A 19795-nucleotide genomic window follows, 5' to 3' on the forward strand; every position below is an offset into this window, starting at 1 on the left:
CCCAAAGACACAGTGATATGGTGATGTTTGACCACCCCGTCTGTCCTGCTTTCTGCTCTCTGCCCGTGCCCAGGTAGCCCCGAGCGGCCGCTACTCCGTCCGGGCTGACGGGAGCCTGCACGTGGACCAGGCATCGCAGGGGGACACGGGGAGGTACACCTGCGAGGTGACCAACGCCCTCGGCTCGCACAGGCAGGACGTGTCCCTGGTCATCCATGGTGAGTGGCAGGGCGCTGGGCGTCCCCACACTGCAGTAAATGGGGGCGGGTGCCCTCCGCACTTCTTAAGCTGCAAAGCACTGCTCTCTTTTTGGTGATGTGGCCCCAGCCATGCAGGCTGAGGTGCTTCTCTTCCTTCCCAGTTCCTCCCAGCATTGAGCTTGGCCCTGTCCTCATCACTGCCACTGAGGGAGTGGCCGTCACCCTGCGGTGCAATGCCACTGGCGTCCCCCCCCCTACTGTCACCTGGGCAAAGGTAGGTGACAGGGACGGGCAGGCTGCCATCCCGCTGCCAGCTGGCTATGGGTTACCCTCAGGTGTGGGGTAACGTGTTTGGAGGGGACGAAGCTCACCAGTGTGGCTGTGGCTGCCCAGGAAGGTGGCACCAAGTGCCCTGGGAAGCCGGGACCGGGAGGTAGCTTGCTCTGATGGGTCCGGAGCCCTCTTCTTGCCCTTGCTTATGGAAGAGTCTCTGCTGTCTTCCTTCCTCCCTTCCCTTTCTTCTGCAGGGCACGGAGCCCATCTCGCTGAGCCCACGCTACCACCTTGACCCCGACGGGAACCTCCTGATCCCTTCACCCTCCCTTGGGGATGCTGGGACCTACTTCTGCACAGCTACCAACGCAGCAGGCTTCTCCAGCCGGGAGATGCAGCTCTCCATCAGCAGTGAGTGCCCGGCACTGGCCCTGGCACCAGCTCCTAATAAAGCGGCTCCGGAGGGTGGCTGGCGGGGAGAGCGTGACCTGGGCACTCTCCTAGCTTCCTTGGGCCACCTAGCCAGGTGTTAGATGGGTTTGCGGGATGGGAAGAGCAGCAATGAGGGCTATGGGGTACCTTAAGTGTTCCTGCACCAGCTGCGCTCCCTCTCCACCCAGCGAAGCCCAGGATCAGCGTTAACGGATCACAGGCGTCGGACCCTGTAACCATCCTGGCTGTGCTTGGGCAGGAGACCACCCTGCCCTGCGAGGTTCAAGGCTATCCCCCTCCCTTGGTGGTGTGGACCCAGGAGTCCCAGCCGCTGCCTCTCGCCACGGCGAGGTAAGGAGGGCTGTGGGTGCCGGCACCATGATCTCTTGGTGTTGTGTGTCTCCCCGGAGGGATGTTGGGTCCGTGAAGGGTGGCAGCAGTGGGGAGATATGAAGGGCATCCCTGGTGCTGAGCAGCTGATGCTCAGTGCTCTGGCAGAAGCAAAGGCAGCTGAGCAGGACAGCATTAGTGCTGCTCTTCAAAGAGAGCAGAGCAAGAATTACCAGGCTTTTTTTCCATTGTACAAACATCTGCTGGGATGGAGCAGCTGCTCTCAACCCTTTGCACGCTCACCCTGGATGCAGGTTGGGAAGGGAAGGCGGCTCCAGCACAGCTCCCTGGCCCCGCTCGCCCGTCCGCCTTCGTGCACATTCCTGCCTCGTGCCGTCACGGTGCCGGAGGCGGTGAGGCCAAGGACGTGCCTGGGGATAATGGATCCCTGTGGGAGGTGTTGGACCAGGGCTTGACGCTGCTTCGCACCCAGGTGGCTGCAGGGCACCGAGGAGGAGGAGTTTTGAGGTCTGGAGGAGCAGGAGAGCCGCATGGAGAGGCGGACGGGCAGCTGGGGATGCTGAGGGTGCTGCAGCATCCCCTGTCCCTCGCAGCCCACGTGTTGGGGTGACTTTATGGGCTTTAGGCATCAAAATGCTCCTGGGCCAAGGTTTGGCAGAAACACAGTTGTGAGCCTGGCAGTGGCTTTGTCTATGTTGGAATGTGGGTTTGAAGGCCAGTTCTGTTCCAATGGGTGACTTCTGGAGGGCCAATTTCATTTGTTGATGGCATTGAGGCTGATGGCAGCCATGGGACAGTCATTTAAGGCCATTTGATGAGAGAAGATAACCTGGAGAGTGGTTGAATACATGTTTATCAGGTGCCTTGGTCTTCCCCCTTGGAAGCAGGACCTGCTTTTTAAGCACGCGAGCACCATGCTGGTAAGGGGCTCCTTAAAATTATGGGCCCCAATCTGGGGGTTAATCACTTCTTTCCCTGCACCTGAGGATTGCTGTGGGGAAGCAGGAAGGCATCTTGGTTTTGCTCTTCTTGAGGGACTGTGTTGCCTTGTCATTCTTGTCTGGTTTCCTATGGCTGCTCCTGGTTGACCACCATCCCACATCTCAGCTGGCTTGTCCTCATGTACCCGGGTGATTTATGGGACCACATGGGGAGGAATCTGCGGCCGTGGGCTGAGATGATGTTATGACTGTGGAGCACAGACAGTGCTGGGAGCGAGAGCACGGCCAGCTGCAGCTGCATGGGCCATGCTCCGCAGGGACCCCTGTCCCCCGTCATCCCCCTGGGTGGGTGGCTCACACTGCTGGCTTGCACTGAGCTCACGCAGGAGCTGAGCAAAGGGATTTTGCAGCCATGGACAGCTCTGCTGCCCTCCTTGTGCAGGAGGTGGCCCTGGGGACCTTTTCTTGGCTGTCTCAAGGTGATGGTGAGCGCTCAGCCCTTAGCTCCTGCCCAGAGGTAGGTGATGGAGGACATGGCTGTTCCTCCCATCCAGCTCTTCTGTTCCCTCTCTCCCAAGATACAGCGTCCTCCCTTCGGGGTCCCTCTGGCTGGCCGAGGCCCAGGTGACGGACACCGGCCGCTACACCTGCACGGCCACAAACGCCGCAGGGAACGTCTCGCTCAGCTACAGCCTGCAAGTCCAAGGTTCATGTCCGCTGATTAAAATGCTCTTCCCACGGGCTGCGGGTCTTAACCTGCACCCTCCAAGCCCCCGGCTGCTCCCACGTTCCTGTGCCAGGGTCTGAGGGTGGTCCCAGCCTGAGGTCCCCTTTCCCCCCAGCTCCCCCTCAGCTGCTGATCGGCGATGGAGAAAGCCACCTGACGGCCGTCGCCAACGACTCCCTGAGGATTCACTGTCGTGCCAGGGGCATCCCCACGCCCCAGATCCAGTGAGTACTGCGGAGTGGGGGGATCCTGCCCACGTCCCCCTGAGTTCCCTTAGGGGCTGTGTAACTCCCTGGGGGTGCTCTGCAGCCCAGCGTGCAAAGCTGTGGCAGCGATCGGGATGGGGGCTCAGGATGGGTGATGGAGACCCCAGCTTGGGGTGTCCCTTAGGATGGGAGGCATCAGTCCTGCTCCTTGCCCCTGGGATCCTGCTCTTCCTAGCAGTCTGGGCACTGCCAGCCCCTTTCCAGGTGACAAGGGGACAATCCTCACTGCCAGCACCCTGCTATTCACTCTTTCGGTGGACAGAAACGGGGGCCAGGGGGTGGTGGGACAGACCGAGGACTCGCCGCCCATCTCCCTCCTCGCAGGTGGCTGAAGGACGGGCGCCCGCTGGGCGAACGGGACGGTGCGGTGGTGTCCGAGGACGGTGGGACCCTGCTGATCGCTCGCGTGGGGCTCAGCCACGAAGGGCTCTACATCTGCCAGGGCAGCAGCCGGGCAGGGGTGGCCCAGGCGGAGGTGCAGGTTTCGGTGCAAGGTGAGTGCAGCATCTGGGGTGAGACCTGCCATCCATCCCATGTGTCAGGGAGGACACGGCTAGCCAAAGGAGCGGGTGTTCTTGGCCCTGCTTTTGGGGAGGTGTAGGGTCACTAGCTTGATCCGTTGGGATGTTGCCCTTCGCCAGTTGGGATGAGGCTGAGAGCTGATGGCCACCAACACAGTGGTAAACCATAGTATCCATCCTTGATGGGTGCTTCCCAGTGGAGGGTCTACTCCCAGTCCCTCTGGCCAGAGCACCCCTCGGTCAGCATCGCAGGATATTGTGCTGAAGGTGCCGGGTGAGAAACCAGGCAGGGAGCGGAGACCCCTGCCCCGGGAAGGATGAACATCTCATCCCAGTGGGCAACAAATCTGCCAGCTGACTTGGGGAGCAGCAGTGGCACCGTGTGGTGATGCGGTCCCCTCCCAGAGCAGGGAGTGAGCCCTGGCCCCTGGTCGCCGCTCTCCCAGGACTTGGTGCATGCCGAGAGCCGCCGGTGAGCCCGGCCATGCCCCTCGGCATTGCACTGTGTGGCTGCAGCTGGCTTGGGCCACGCAGCGCCAGTGACTGTGCGTGCTGGGTTGCAGTGCCTCCGAACATCGAACCCAGCGCGGTGGACCTGGCTGTCCTGGAGAACGGCATGGTGTCCCTCGAGTGCCTGGCCTCAGGGCTGCCTGCTCCCGGTGAGTCGGTCCTCTCCCTCGGCTCTTGCTCCTGCATCCCTGGGGCTTTCCCTGGGTCCCCTTGGTGAGAGGGGCAGCAGCATCGCTCCTTACAGCTCGGCTCCTTGCTTCCCTCCAGACATCGCCTGGTACAAGGGGCATGAGCAGCTCTCGGCCGGACCGGGCCGGACCCTGTCCAGGGATGGGAAGCACCTGGAGATCCAGCGTGCCCGGCTCTCCGACGCCGGCAGCTACCGCTGCGTGGCCTCCAACGTGGCCGGTGTCACTGAGCGCTGGTACAGCCTGCAGGTGACTGGTGAGTCTGCGGTGAGCAGGGGAAGGACTGTGGCTGCCTGAGAGCTGGGTGCTTCCCCCCCAGCACCTCTCGTGTGTGCGTGGGACCAACGGGGCTGTCCCAGCCCTTGGGACACGTCCCTGGAAGATGGCTTTAACAGAGCACCTGTCCTCTGCTCCGTTTGCAATTCCAGCTGTGTTCATCCCAAATAATGTCCTAGAAAACCGTAGCCCCATGGATGGGTATTGCCTGGTCCATACCGTGGTGTCTCCTACCCACCCTGTCCCTTTTGCACCCTGGTGACATTTCTCTGCCCCCCCCCAGTGCCCCCACGGATCACAGCTGGCCCCAGCCCCCTCACGGTGGTGGTGAACGAGCCGCTGACGCTGGAGTGCGATGCCACTGGGACCCCAGCTCCGGTGCTGCTGTGGCTGAAGGATGGCAATCCGGTGCCCAGCACGGTGGCGGGTGGCCCACAGGTGAGACAGCTCCTGATGGAGGGGGGGCTCACTGGGGACGTCCCTCCAGGAAGATGCTCTTTTTCCTTGTCCCGGCTTTTAAAAAAACAATTGCTGGAGCTGAGCAGGTTGCCCAGACCTGCTGCACATTTGGTCCGTGGGAGCATGGACCTGCTCAGCCCTGTGCTGGGCTTTCCTGCCACGAGGGGCATGGATGGGCAGAGGGTCCCGGGATGTGACGAGGACGGGCTCAAGGCAGGCTTACGCCCACCCGTCCCTGTTGCTGCCTGTGAGCTTGTGGCCCAGCTGCCTGCGAGTTTCTCTGGTTTCGTGCTCATCTGGGCTCTTTCTGCGTCTTGGGGAAGCACAGATCCTCTCCGGTGGGCGCATGCTGTCCCTGCCTGCCGCTCGCCTCCAGGACTCGGGGACATACACGTGTGTAGCCAGCAGCGCCGTGGGGGAGGACAGACATGAGGCTGCCCTCGAGGTGCGGTGTAAGTACCCCCGTGCATCCCCAGCCCCTTCCCACCAGCGTGGCTGTGGGGTTGGAGGTGATGCTCGGGACTATGGGGCTGCTCCGCCATCCCCTTGCAAGCGCACAGGGCTGTGGGGGACCAGCCCTGGGTAGGGGTACCAAAGGGGGTGGCTTGGGGAGGGTGTTGCCCTGTCGATCTGTTTTCCAGTGCCCCCCACCACCCTGGGTGAGGAGGAGAACATCTCTGTCATCGTCAACCAGCCGGTGACCCTGGAGTGCCCGGCTCCCGGGGTCCCCCCTCGGGGGTCCCGCTGGCTGAAGGACGGGAACTTGCTCACACCAAAGCTGGGCGTGCAGGTGTCTGCAGAGGGGACCGTGCTCCAGGTGACGTTTCGGAGTATTGCAGAGGATGGGAGGAGAAACGGGGCTGTGAAGACCCCTGTCTCCCCCACCCCACCCTTGGGAGAGAGTGGGTGCAGAGGGAGGGGGTGTCCCTCCCTCGCTCAGCACCAATCCCACCCCGCACGCTGATCCCATCCCCATGGCTTCTGCTGGCACAAAATCCCCCTGCGGAGGGGCTGCGGGGGTCCAGCTCTGCTGCAGAGCATCTTAGTGTCTCTGCTTGTGCCGGCAGATGGGGCGAGCCACCGCGCAGGATGCGGGCAGGTACACGTGCCAGGCGCCCGGCCGCCCGGAGAAACACTACAACCTCGCCGTGTGGGGTAAGGGCCACTGCGGCCGAAATAGGGGGCAAATCCATCGGGGGCAAATATAGTGTGTGTACACACACATGTATATATACTATATTATATACCATTTGTTTATATGTATAATATGTACCCGGGGTAGTTGACTGGCTTGGAAAACACTAAGCCCAAAATATTAAAGCTTTGCAAAATGATGCAGCTGGAGGTGGTAGGGAATCCCCACCAGAACGGGTGTCGGAGGAGAAAAAGCCGATGTTTGCATGAGTCTTGGGGGGGGATTTCAGTGACGGTGCAGAAGGAGGTGTCTGTCCAAAACTGGGCAGGAGGGCGAAGGGATTTCCTTGCCGTTGCCAGGGCTTCTCTGTCCTTTCTTTGCACTTAGCGTGGCTGCAGGTATCGTCCCCGTTCTCTCCCCCTGCCCGAGCCGGGAGGATGCCAGCGGTGGTTCCCAGGCTGCTGCCAGGATGAGCACCAGCCGCTTTCGCTCGCTCGATTCGCGCATCCTTGCAGCCCCCCGGCCCGTTCAGCACGTTCGCAGCGCCGGGGGCTGAGCCAGGGCCTGGCTTTTCTCGGGGATGCTCTAGGCCAGTTGGTGGAAGTCCTGCAGGCAGGCAGCCAGGGAGTGGAGAGAATCCAGTTCTTCTGATCCGGGCTTGTTCCTGCGATCCCTTCCCAGGGAAACGTTTGCACGTCTAGCGTCCTGGCTCGGGTGGATTGTTTGGGTTATGCTGTTTTTGTTTTTCAGGGGTTTCTGGGTGTTGGGGTTTTTCTTCTACAAATTGATATCCCTCATGGGAAGGAGTTACCATTTTCCATCCAGCTGTATTTATGAGCAACTGAGAACAGCATCTGATAATGGAAAGAGTTAGGTAACCCTCCCAGAGAGCAGTGCTACCTAATAAGGCTGTGTCTGGCCAACCTGGGCTTGGCCTGCCTGCGCGGCTGGCGCGGGATGCTCCATCGTCCTCTGCTGTAGGCCACGTGCAATTAAAAGCATCACTTGCTTAATAGCTGGAGAGTCAAGATTATTATTTCCACATGGAGCCAGTGCAGGGGAGGCTCGCCGGTTCTTTGTGCGAAGCCCAGCGGAGCTGCGGGTGGTGTGTAGCCAGCAGGACGGAGCTCCGGTGGGGAGCTGCCCCTCTCCTCTCGTCCGGTGCCATCAGCGAGCTGCTCCTCTCCTCTCGTCCCCTGCAGTGCCCCCGTCCTTCTCCTCGGCAGAGCCCGCTGCCGTGTCCGTGCTGGAGGGGCAGTCTGTCAGGCTGGCCTGCGAGTGCCACGGCATCCCCTTCCCCACCCTGAGCTGGCAGAAGGACGGTAGGGTCCTGCTCCTCAGCCTCATCCCTCCCCACACATGTGTTGACCCACCAGACAGATGTTGGTCTCCTCAGAGCAAGGAGCGCTTTATGCTGGGCAGTGTCCAGCTTCTGGGTGGGAACTGGTCCTGCTGGGAATCTGAGAGAGGCTGTTGTCTCCTTCCCCGGCAGGTGAGCCCCTCTCTGCCCAACCTGGGAGCCCAAAGCTGGTGTCCACGGGAGGGAGCATGCTGTACATCGAGAAGGTACGGCTGGTGGACAAGGGGACCTACACCTGCGAGTGCAGGAATGCCGCCGGCAGCAGCAGCAAGGAGCATCACCTGGAGGTGCACGGTGAGCCGCGGGGTTCCAGAGACACAGAGGACCTGTGGGGGTGGCTGAAGGTGCCATGATATCTCTCGGTGCGAGGTCCAGTTGGACCCAAAAGTTCCCAGCCATTGCCCGGTGCCTTGGGTGTTTGGGAAAGGATGCTGCAAGCTGGGTTAGCTTTGCCCCTCCAGGTTTCCTCTTGGCTCCAAGCTGATTGCAGCTGGTTTTCACTCCAGCAGCCCAATTGCACTGGTTGCACCCACTCACATTTGCTTCACCCTCCTGCTGACGCCACCCACACCGATGGCGTTTGTATATCCACTTGCATATGGCCAAGAGAGTTGCTAGAGCATCACCTCCACCCTGTGGCCCTCTGCCCGCAGTGCTGCCGAGGATCCAGGGCAGCAGCAAAGCCCCGAGGAAGGTTTCTGTCGTCAAGGCTGGCGAGACAGTTTTGGAGTGCGAAGCCGTGGGGATGCCACCACCCACAGTGACGTGGGTGAAGGACGGGCAGCCCGTGGCCGGCGGGGACGGGCTCCTGCTTACCGAGCAGGGGAGGCGGCTGCACATCATCAAGGCGGAGGTGGCCCACGCAGGACGCTACGTTTGCCTGGTGGCAAATGTGGCTGGGCAGGAGCAAAGGGAGTTTGACGTTGCGGTGCACGGTAAGGGTGTGGGACGGGCTGGTGGCTGGGGATGTGGATGCAAGCAGGCTCAGGAGGGCGGTCATGTCCCACTGCACGTTCGATGCAGCATAAGCACAGAGAACAGCCTGACGTGGAGCAGATCTTGGACAACCCAGCACATAGAAGGTCTTGGGTCAGAAGGGGGATGCTCCAGGCAACATAGCCGTAGAACTGGGTCCATCAGGCAGGAGACTTTCCAGGGTCATCACAGCAGACCATCTCACACTTTGTAAAGTCATCTACTTTCTAAGGACTTGGGGAAGCCTCATGGGTCAAGGTACCAAGCACTTGGGCTGGAAAAGGCCTGAGGTGGCTCAGAGCATGTGGCCAGCTTGGTGTCACACCTGTAAGCATGGGCTTAGGGGTGCAGGTAGGTGGCACATACTTCCTGTGGGTCACCTTTCCCATAATACCTTCAAAGTTGACAACTTCAGATGATGCTAATGGTCCTTCTGGGCTTGTGTCCGCAAACTGTATGAACAGGAGGGTGGGAACAAGCCGGGTTTACTCAGTTTGGCCCCTTTGCCTTGCTCTTCTGCTGTCTTGGTGGCTGCTTTGCAAATGGATGTCCATCCTTTTCTGTCTCCCCAGTTCCTCCTGAGTTCATTCAAGGATCAGGATCGACAACCAACGTCAGTGTGTCTCTGCACGAAGCCCTGATGCTGACCTGTGAGGCCACTGGTGTTCCCCTGCCCACAGTCACCTGGTCCTGGGACGGCTCTCCCGTCACCCCCAGCGAGAACACGCACATCCTTTCAGGTCAGGGACGAGGCATGGGTGCCGTGAGAGATGGGAGCTTTGGGAACACATTTTGCCCCAGGGCTCATGGGTTTAAATGCAGTGGAGCTCCAGCCCTGCAGGAGCATTGCTGGGATGGGCTGGTGCCTGGATCAGGGCCCTGAGACCTCTCTGCTCCGTGCTTCTAGGGGGCTGGCTGCTGAGGCTCACCCGTGCACGAGCCCAGGATGGTGGCCACTATTCCTGCCTGGCCAGCAATGTAGCTGGGGAGGCCAGGAGGCATTTCCACGTGGAGGTCCTAGGTAAGGACGAGAGTCCTCCATCTGCTGCAGGGTTCCTGGTGGGATTTCAGAGCTTCACCCTTGCAGGGACAGTCATGAGTTAAGACTGGGTATGGTGGGAGCTGCAGTGCCGGAGTTCTTCGTGCCTTAGCGTGTGAGCTCAGAGGCTCGGTGAAGCTGGCCAGCTGCTGAGGTCCCCGGTGGCTTGTGTTCCTAGTTCCTCCCCACATCGAGAACACAGATGAAGAAGAGACGGTCAAAGTGCCCCAGGGCCACCCTGTCACCTGGTCCTGCCTGGCTGCGGGTGAGCATCATGTGGGGAGCAGAGGTGGTGTGAGCAGGTGGGAGAATGGGGCTCAGGGACCTAAGTCTCCCTTTGGGGCATGGAGCAAATGGACGGCGTCAGTCGATGACATGGAAATAGCTGAAATGGTCTGAAGAGGTTTTTTGGGATAGTTCCTGGCTTTGCAGTTGAGCTGTCCAGGAAGCGCTGGGCCCACGCGGGGAGCTTGTTCCATGGCGTAAGCTCCAATCTTTCCCAAATGGACCTAAAATTCCTCTAATCTGGTTTCTCCTTTAGTGATGGGAATAATTAATCACCTCCTACTCAGGACAGTTTTCTTTCTTCTTGCTGGCTCATCCAGCAGTCTGTAAAAACCTGATCCAGATCATGATAATTTTGGATTTGCGCTGATATCCCTGCTTCCCAGAAAAGCTCCGGCACAGTGACCCCGGTCAGGCTGTGCGCACAAATGGAAAAAACTTTGCACGAAGGCCAAAACCTGCTTTCCACCCCGCATAGGCAATCCCCAGCCTAAGATCACCTGGCTGAAAGACGGCCACCCTCTGCCCGGCAGAGACACCTTCTCCATCTCCCCTGATGGCTCCGTGCTCCACATCCCCCGAGCCTCCCTGTCTGATGCTGGCCGCTACTCCTGCGTGGCCTCCAGCTCTGTGGCGAGTCAAACCAAGCACTACCTGCTAGATGTTTCAGGTATGAGATGCCTTTGGATGGAGCCAGTCTCTCAGGTGTGAGCAGGGAACATGGTCTTGGAGGGCTTTTTACTTGCCTGCCCCAGGTTGGTGATGAGGATCCCTTAACCCTACAGCCAGCAGCGTGGTGTGATGTCCTGGACCTGCCAGAAAGCCCTTCTGAGACCTCTTGAAGGAACCTAAAGGGCTCATCTAGTGCAGGATCCATCTCTGATGGGGCAGAATCCATCTCTGATGATGGCTCTTGGGAAGGGGGAGAATGTCTTCTGTGTCCCCTGTGCTTTTGGAGGGCAGAGGCTAAAGCTGGGCTTGTGCTGTATGTACTGCGCATTTCACGTGCGGTGGTTAAGTCCAACTCCCTGAACTTGGATCATGCTCTGTGGTCGGGGGATGAAGCATCAGGAATCCTAAGTGGGTGCTAATGCTGATCTGCCATGCAAACACGTCTCTGCAGCCAGTCCCACATTTGCTGGAGATGCCCGCGATGCTGCTGCAGAAGAAGTGACAGTGATCATCAACAACCCCATCTCCCTGGTCTGTGAGGCTCTGGCATACCCATCTCCCAACATCATCTGGCTCAAGGACGAGGTTCCCCTCAAAGCGTCTAGAAACGTTCAGCTGCTCCCTGGTACTGTGGTGGTGTCCGCAGGCTCTGCATGACTGTGGTGTGGCCCCTTGCGCCATGCCCGGGGGAGTGGGGCCCTTTCTGGGTCTGGCTGTGGTCCAGGGCAGTGGGATGGTGAGAAGTCATCGTCCTGCGGGACCTTTGGGGCTCAGGCCATCAGGTGGATGCTGCTCCTCCATGTGCCGCATCGTCTGATAATAGCTAGGGCCTCCTTGGCAGCATCAGTGAGACAGCACTGGTTTTTATAAGCCTGGAAACTGGGCTCTAGAAGAGCACTAGACCCCCTCAAGTCAGGCTTGCAGGTGATCAGCAGGTTCCTTAAGATGTCTTCTTGTGCTGCATGGGGTTAGACAGCTGTGGCTGTGAGCGGCGACCCTCTCAGGAGACCCCCTTTGCCCAGGTGGCCACGGGCTGCAGATCCTGAATGCCCAGGAGGAGGACGCGGGCACATACAGCTGCATCGTGGCCAATGAAGCCGGGGAGGCCATGAAGAACTACTCCGTGAAGGTCCTGGGTGCGGGAGCTCTCCATGTCCTTCCTAATTCCCGCAGCGATCCCATCACTGTAACCGGGCCAGTGCCCGTTCCTTCCCTTCCCGTGCCTTCACCCTGGGGGGCTGCACCTCTTGCAGCTGGTGCTCGGTCACACACGTATCAGCACGTGGCCCCAAAAAGCCTCTGGTATACCCTTGGGAGGGCAAAGGGGTCTGTCTGAGGGTGTCAGCAGCACCCCAAGGTGCTGCCTGTCGCTGATTAGGGCAGAGCAAGAGCTCTGGGGGCTCTTCTCTCATCCCAGCTGTGTCGTCTCTCCCCACTAGTTCCTCCTTCGATTGCCAGAGATGAGCCTTTGGGGGAATTTGCCATGAAAGAAGTAAAAGCCAGGGTCAACAGCACGGTGACGCTGGAGTGCGAGACCTGGGCTGTGCCCGAGCCGACCATCCGGTGGTACAAGGACAAGCAGGTGAGGTCCTAACTGCAACCAGGGAGGAGCTGCTGGTTTTGGGGACCCTCCCAGGTGGATGGAGTGAGAAGATACCTTTTATATGGCTGGCTGGGCTCTGTCCCACTCCTGGGCGTGTAATCCTCCTCCTGTCCTTCTGTTTCTTCCCTGCCTTGGGGCTGGGGTCCCCATGCAGCTCCTGGAGAGCACTGGCCACCTCCAGATCCTCAGCGAGGGGCAGGTCCTTCAGATCAAACCAGCTGGCATCTCTGATTCGGGGCACTACACCTGCGTGGCCACCAACGCCGTGGGTGAAGATGACAAGGACTTCATTGTGCATGTCCAAGGTGCGCCCTGGGCAGCTGGCCAGTGCCTGGAGCAGTGGGTGTCTCAGCAAGAGGAGGGGTCCTTAGTGGGGTCCCTCGTGGGAGCAGAGCAGAGTGAGCAGGAAGAGGGTTTGTATCTGCTGGAAAACGGACATCTCCTTGGCCCTGGTCAGGCCTGGGCAGATGCTCTGGTCGCACCTGGGGGTGCGAGTCCCCATTCCCCACAGCTGACCATAGCCTGTCCCCGCAGTGCCGCCCCTCTTCCAGCAGCAGACGAGCCCCAACGAAGCCCTTGAAATCTTCTACCGGGTGGAAGACCAGGACGGGGAGGTGACGGAGCACCGGCAGGCCATCCTCGACCAGCCCACTGCGCTCTACTGCGACACCAGTGCCATCCCACCCCCCCAGCTCACCTGGTACAAGGATGGGGAGCCCCTCTCCCCCGGCCCAGGGGTGCTGATGCTGCTAGGTAATGGGCATGGACCCTCACTGTGGGGTTTGGGGGGGGTTTCCTGCAGCAGCTCTGTGGTTTGAGAGCATCCGTAGCATGTGGGGGTTGGATTCTGTCCCCTTGTTCCTGCCAGCATGCACAGCACCCGTGGGACCCGCAGGAGCGGGACCGTGTCACTGGGGCTGCATGGGGGTCTGTGCACAGCAAGGTGGGAGGGGGAGGTTGGAGGGGAGCCTCCGGCCCCCCGCGGAGCCCACCCCATCCCTTGCGCCGCGCCGCAGGGGGCCGGGTGCTGCAGCTGCCCGCGGTGCGGGAGGAGGACGCGGGCAGGTACACCTGCGAGGCTGCCAACGCGGCGGGACGGGATCGCCTGCACTACGAGCTGGAGGTGCTGAGTGAGTACAGGGCTGGGGCCGGGGCCGGAGGTGCGCGGCAGCCCCGTAACCGCCTGCTTCCAGCCGCCCCGGCCATCCACGGTGGCACGGAAGACCTGGCTGAGGAGGTGACGGCCACCATCAATGGCACCGTCCGCTTCAAGTGCGAAGCCACCGGGCACCCAGTGCCCGCGGTGTCCTGGCTCTGGAACGATGTCCCCATTGTGGTCAGCCCACGGCACCAGCTCTTGGAGGGCGGCACGGTCCTGCAGGTTGGTGTCCCCCTGGGCAGGGTGGCTCTGCCGGGGGGACAACACGGCAGACACCGGGCGGAGGGGATGGGACACTCTTCCCTCCCCAAGGGGGAGGCTGCCCTGGTCTTGCCAGGTGCCGAGGTCCCCGTGGGAGCCCCAGCAGCTCCCCGGCTCGGCGCAGCCCTCAGCGGGGCTCTGCTCCCCCTTTGCAGGTGGCTGTGGTGGAGGCGGGTGACACCGGCAGCTACACGTGCGTGGCCGAGAACCTGGCCGGGTCAGCCGAGAAGCACTTTGCCCTCGCCGTGCAGGGTAAGGCATCCCCAGCGACCCTTCCCGGGTGGCTGATTTATTTCTCCCCCTCCCCGCCAGCTGGAGTCTCCCGTGGCTCCTGAACTGCGTGGCTGCCTCTGTCCCCCCCGTGCTTGTCGTGCTCGCCCCGCGCGAGGAGGTCGAGGTGCCGGCATGCTCCAAGCAGGCGAGGTGCTCGGTGCGCGTTTCCTCCTGGGGGGACCTTGGCTTCCGCAGTGACGGTTCCCCTCTGGCACTTTCTTTTGGGGTGTGCTGGAGCAGAAGCACCCCAGATCATGGGCGCAAACCCTGAAAGCATCGACGGCATCGTCAATGGCAACGTCTCGTTGGCGTGTAACGTCCAATCCCACCCCGCTGCGGAGATCACCTGGTACAAGGATGGCCATGTCCTGCAGCTCGGTGAGGAGGTGACCGTCACCCCAGGTACATTGGGATGAGCAAGGATGACAGCCTGTCCCCCAGGGCTTGGCACGGCCTCTGGCTCTCGGTGGGGGGCTCTAACTCCCCTAACCTGCCCTTCTGGATGCCGCATGCGGGACTCGAGCTCGGGCCGTAACCACACACTAACAGCTTACTGCCCAGTGATCCCTTCTGGAAAGGACCAAGGTTGCATCCGGCAAACTCTGTGCTGCTGCTCCCCAGGAGCTCAGCACCCTTCTCTGCTGTGCACAGTGAGGCCTTGGACCTCGAAGAGAGACTTTGATGGCCAGGCACCTCTCGCATGGGGCTTGGCTGGCTGCTGGGGGACGGGTCAGCTTGCCGGCACGGTGGCCCAGACTCAGTCCCGGCTCGAGCCTGCCCTGACTCCCTACTCCCTGCTTCTTCCAGACTCACAGGAGCTGCAGCTCCCTCGCCTGCAGCTTTCCAGCTCGGGCACGTACACGTGCGTGGCACTGAATGCAGCCGGCCGGGACGAGAAGCGCTTCATCCTCACCGTCCATGGTAAGCGGCGAGGGCTCGGCCGGGAGCTCTGCCCTCCGAGCGCGCACCAAGGAGCTGACAGCAAACCCTGGTCCGCGCGTTCCTGCTCACACACCCCATCGCCGCTCCTCCTCCCCAGGGCCCCCGGGCATCGAGGAGCCACGGCAGGAGACGCTGGACGCCGACATGGGGAGCCCCCTCGTCCTGACCTGCCAAGTCACCGGTGTGCCCGCGCCCGCCGTCACCTGGCTGAAGGACGGGAGCCTGCTGGGTATGTGCACAGGGGGATGCCGTGCCAGGCTGCCATCCCGAGCCTCGCCACCGCCCGGCCTGAAGCAGTCCTGCCTCAGTTTCCCCCTTTCTAATCCTGCTGTGAGAGAACTGCAGGGCCCCACAGGGGAGGAGGCAGAGCGCAAAGGGGCGGGTATTTTCCCTGCACGTTTTTAAGAGGCCTCAGATTCGTTCCTGAGGCTGAAACAATGGGATGTGGGCATGGGATATGATGGAGAGCTGTGGGGGTGAGCTCTCCGGGTACCAGCCCTTGGGCTACCCGCTGCGTCGGGGGTTTACCCCCAGACCAGTGGCTCTTTTCTCCTGCAAACCTCCAGCTACGCACGGTCCAAACACCCTGCTCTCCGCTTTAACCAAGTCCCCAAACCTGGGTCCTGGAGATGGGAAGGGGGGAGTGTGACAACGTGCGTGGGGAGGGCTTGGCAGAGGAGCACCGCTGCAGCCCCCTTCGCCCCGTCTCCTCGCAGAGAGCAGCCCGGAGCGGGGCCTGGTGTCTGGGGGGGGGCAGCTCCAGCTCAGCCCCCTGCAGCCCTTCCACCAGGGCCGATACACTTGCCTGGCGCGGGGCCCGGGCGCCGAGACGCGCAAGGACTTCATGGTGCTGGTGCGAGGTAGGGCTTCCCCGGCATGGCAGGGGTCCCTGCAGACTCTCTCTCGGAGGGGAGCCTTCCTCCCCCCTCCTCTTCCTCAGCCTCCCTCTCTTCTCGGTGCAGTGGCACCCCGGATCACCAGTGCGGGGGTCCCCAGTGAGCACAGCGTGCTGGAGGGCAGAGGGGTGAGGCTGGAGTGCCGGGCGGAGGGACAGCCCACCCCCCAGATCTCCTGGCTGAAGGATGGGCAGCCTCTGGGGCTGCAGCCCCCTTCGGGCGCCCGGTGAGTCTGGGGTGGGGGGGGACCACCTCACGGGCTAGCCATGGCACTGCCCCGTCTGTGCCTCAGTTTCCCCATATGCAAAAGAGCAGGGCAAGGCAGGCTGAGCTCTGCTTCTCCCCGCTCTCCCTGCTTGAGCTGGGATGAGCATAGCCCAGCCGTTTGCTGACGACCATCCTGGACGGTGCTGCAGCCTGGCATGGTCACCATCACCTTGGCAGGGTCCCAACTGCTGTCCTGGCCTTGCAGCGCACCCCAAAACCTGCAGCCTGGGTTGCAACCAAGCACAGAGCATCTCTGCCCCATGAGCACGTTAGGGATGGACACACAGGTCACTGTCCCATTCTCCCTGCCCAGGATGTCCCCGGACGGCAGCTCCCTGCTCCTTGAGGGGCTCCAAGCCGCCGACGCGGGGGTGTACACCTGCCTGGCCCGAAACAGCGCGGGTGAAGACACACGGCTGCACACGCTGAGCGTGCTGGGTGAGTGGGGCCGGGATCCCCGGGGCAGCGCCAGGGCCACCCGTCCCTGATGGCCCCGTCAGCCCCTTTGTCCCCTTGTCCAGTTCCCCCTGCCATCGAGAGAGGCACCGATGACTCGGAGGTGGTCCGCGGCGTCCTGTTCACGGCGGTGACGCTGGAGTGCCGAGCACGGGGGTCCCCTCCCCTGCACGTGAGCTGGCTGAAGGACGGGCTGCCCCTGCGCCTGTCCCCCCGTGTCACCCTGCTCTCAGCTGGGCATGTCCTCCGGTAAGAAGTGACCCTGGAGCGATGCTTGGCCACAGGCTTTGGGGCTGGTACCCAGGTTTGCATGCCGGGCCAGCCATGGCTGCACCCTGGAGGTGGCTACACGTCAGCGTGGAGACCTTGGGGGACAGGGGGGACCCGGAGCTGATGTCTTGTCCCCGTCCTTGTGCCCTGCTCCATGGGGTAGGATCTCCCAGGCACAGGTCTCCGACACCGGGCTCTACACCTGCATCGCTTCCAGCCAGGCGGGGGTGGCCGATCGCAGCTTCGTCCTGCAGATACGGGGTACGGGGCGGCGGGGGGTTTGGGGTGAGCAGAGCAGAGGGCACCCAAGCACCAATTTTGCTGGCAGAGCCCGTCATGGTTTGCAGCTCTGTTTCTAAGCAGGGTCCTGAGCCGGCCCTGGGCCACCGGGGGTGGGCTCAGGGAGAACAGAGCAAGGCAGGACCAGCCTGAAAGCAGTCCCAGAGCACCCTGCAGGGAGGCTGAGCCACCTCTGGGTGCCCACAGGACATCGGGGAACTGCCAAACCCATCCCCAGTGGGACCTGGCTTTGCTCCTATGGCTCCGCTAAGGGGGACCGCTCCTTCCCCAGTGCCCCCTGTCCTGGAGAGCCCAGAGAGCAGCGAGGAGCAGATGGTGGCTGAGGGCTCCGATGTCACCTTCACCTGCGAAGCCACCGGGTCCCCAGCACCGGCAGTGACCTGGCTGAAGGACGGCAAGCCCCTGGGGCAGCAGAGCAACCGCGTGCCCGGCGGCCCGTGGCTGAGCCTGGGGGCCGTGGGGCCAGCCGACGCGGGGGTGTACTCCTGCCTGGTGGCGAACGAGGTGGGGGAGGCCAGCAAAGCCTTCCACCTCCTGGTGATGGGTGCGTGTCTGCCCCCGGGGATTTGGGAGGGACAGCCGGCCAATTTTTTGGGAGCCATGAGGGGATGAGCCCACCCACCTCACTGTGCGCCTTGTAGAGCCACCCCGCATCGAGGCTGCGTCCCATCCCACCGAGATGTCCGTCGCCGTGGGCACCCCACTAGAGCTGACGTGTGTGGTGACGGGTGTCCCCATGCCCACTGTCACCTGGGAGAAGGACGGGCAGCTGCTGGCAGGGCCCTGGCTCATGTCGGGGAATGAGAGCACCCTGCACATCGAAAGCACTAAGGTAGGGGCTCCTCTTTCTTCTCCCTACCTGCATTTTCTTTTCATGCCTTAATTTTTTTCCTCTTCTGGCTTTGTGTAGGTGGCCGACGCTGGCTTGTACACCTGCCTAGCCGCTAGCCCTGCCGGGGAGGACAGCAGGAGCTTCCACGTCAGCACCCAAGGTAGCGTGGCCCCAGCGGTGCAGTGAGGAGGGTGCTAGCAGGGGGTGCTGCAGGGTGGTCAGAGCTCTGGGGGACCAGAGAGCCGGAGCAACCCCTGCATCCCTCCTTGGGATCGCTGCGGGGTGGATGGGGAGAGCGGTGGGAGCTGTAAACCTCCGAACGGGGGTCTGGAGCACAGCGTGATGGTCCTGCAGAGTGGGGGGCTATACATGACTTATGGGGACAGGTATGGGGGTGCCCAACCCACCTGGCACCCCCTGACCCACCTGGCATGCATCCCGCAGCACCTCTCAGCATCGCGAGCGTTGGAGAGACCCACAGCATCACTGCTGTGGCAGGGGGGCAGCTCATCCTGGAGTGCCCTGGCGATGCTGTGCCACCCCCCCGTATCGAGTGGCACTGGGAGGGGTCCCCGCTGCGGGTACGTCTGATGGGACCTGGGACGGTGCACGGGCAGGGGCTGGGATGTACCTTCACCAGCCCCATCATGCTCGTGGTGGGGATGGTGGGGGGAGAGCTGCTGACGGGGGCTCCCTGGGGGGGTTAGGAGGATGCCCGCAGGCAGGTCCTGGCCGAGGGACGCTTCCTGCAGATCCGGGCCGTGGGGGCGGCGGACGGCGGGGAGTACAGCTGCGGGGCCACCAGCGCGCGGGGGGACACCAGCCTGCGCGTCCAGGTGGAGGTTCACGGTGAGCGGTGATGCCCCGCCACGGGGCTTTGCTGGCAGCAAATGCTAGCTCCGTCCCTGTTAATTCAGGGATATGCAATATTATGGGGTGTCCTCAATATTATGGGGTGTTCTAAGGTTGGGGTAATAGGAAGGGAGGGTTGGATGGTGCCCAACCCCCTGTGCTGGTCTGGGCTGACGTTCCCCATCCCCTGAGCCCTGTCTCCGTCTTTCTCCGGTGCCGGCTGGGCGCTGCTGCAGTGGCCCCGGAGATCCAGCCAGGTCCCGAGGAGGCGAGGGCTCTGCTGAATGGCTCGGCGGTACTGCCGTGCCGGGCGGAGGGGTGGCCCGTGCCCCAGGTGACGTGGCGGAAGGACGGCCGGCTCCTGCCCCTTCACGGGAGCAACAGGTATGAGGCTCTGCAGGTCGGTGGCATCAAGAGCTGGCTCTCAGATCGTGCCACCCTTCACATCAGTAGGCATTTTGGCATGCCTGGAGCAGAGACAGCACTGTCACCCTGCGAAGGGCTGTGCTCTGTCCCCACGCCAGCTCAGTGGACACGTGCCACATCTGGCTGCAACGTCACATGCCACCTTCCCAGCCGCGTGTCCCCGCGCATTGCCTGGCCGTGCAGAACCCCCACAGGGCTCCCTTGCTCTCCCTCCCCAGGCTGCAGCTCCTGCCAGGCGGCTCCCTGCAAATTGACGCCATTCAGGTCCAGGATTCGGGCTATTACCTCTGCATGGCATCCAGCCCCGCTGGCTCCGACCGGCGAGGCCTGGACCTCCGCGTCCTGGGTAAGTGGAAAAACCAAGCCGGATCCCTCCTGGGCTCATCCCCTCCTTCAACCCACCGCTGCTGGGCTGCTTTCATCAGTACAACGATGTGCTGCTGTTCTCTGCTCATCACTGCCGTGCCCTTCCGCAGTCCCTCCCGCCATCGCCCCCGGGCCCTCCAATCTCACCCTGCTGGCTCAGCACCCGGCTGCGCTGGACTGCGACGCCTGGGGATCCCCAGAGCCCCACGTCAGGTGGGAGAAGGACGGCCACCCTCTGAACCCGCACCTCCCGCCCGGCGCCTACAGGTACCGCCTCGCCTG

At 62.2% G+C, this 19795-nt stretch overlaps 1 protein-coding gene across 1 annotated transcript in view; it reads left to right on the plus strand.

The window, feature by feature from the left end:
* The window catches only part of HMCN2 (hemicentin 2), a 37069-nt gene that overhangs the window by 9247 nt on the left and 8027 nt on the right, over positions 1–19795 (plus strand). Inside the window, 40 exon segments of the mRNA XM_075170980.1 lie at positions 74–218; positions 362–474; positions 728–884; positions 1094–1256; positions 2776–2903; positions 3040–3148; positions 3515–3684; positions 4275–4370; positions 4489–4665; positions 7482–7601; positions 7772–7933; positions 8293–8574; positions 9187–9354; positions 9522–9635; positions 9832–9918; positions 10417–10608; positions 11062–11235; positions 11633–11746; positions 12050–12192; positions 12368–12518; positions 12748–12966; positions 13230–13343; positions 13407–13594; positions 13789–13885; positions 14147–14308; positions 14714–14827; positions 14946–15077; positions 15565–15708; positions 15811–15970; positions 16325–16449; positions 16533–16716; positions 16901–16998; positions 17309–17581; positions 17679–17869; positions 17948–18029; positions 18314–18450; positions 18577–18718; positions 18958–19105; positions 19366–19493; positions 19624–19780. Coding sequence (XP_075027081.1) covers positions 74–218; positions 362–474; positions 728–884; positions 1094–1256; positions 2776–2903; positions 3040–3148; positions 3515–3684; positions 4275–4370; positions 4489–4665; positions 7482–7601; positions 7772–7933; positions 8293–8574; positions 9187–9354; positions 9522–9635; positions 9832–9918; positions 10417–10608; positions 11062–11235; positions 11633–11746; positions 12050–12192; positions 12368–12518; positions 12748–12966; positions 13230–13343; positions 13407–13594; positions 13789–13885; positions 14147–14308; positions 14714–14827; positions 14946–15077; positions 15565–15708; positions 15811–15970; positions 16325–16449; positions 16533–16716; positions 16901–16998; positions 17309–17581; positions 17679–17869; positions 17948–18029; positions 18314–18450; positions 18577–18718; positions 18958–19105; positions 19366–19493; positions 19624–19780 — 5960 coding nt within the window.

The sequence above is a fragment of the Calonectris borealis genome, chromosome 21 (assembly GCF_964195595.1).
Source record: "Calonectris borealis chromosome 21, bCalBor7.hap1.2, whole genome shotgun sequence".
NCBI classification, from domain to species: domain Eukaryota; kingdom Metazoa; phylum Chordata; class Aves; order Procellariiformes; family Procellariidae; genus Calonectris; species Calonectris borealis.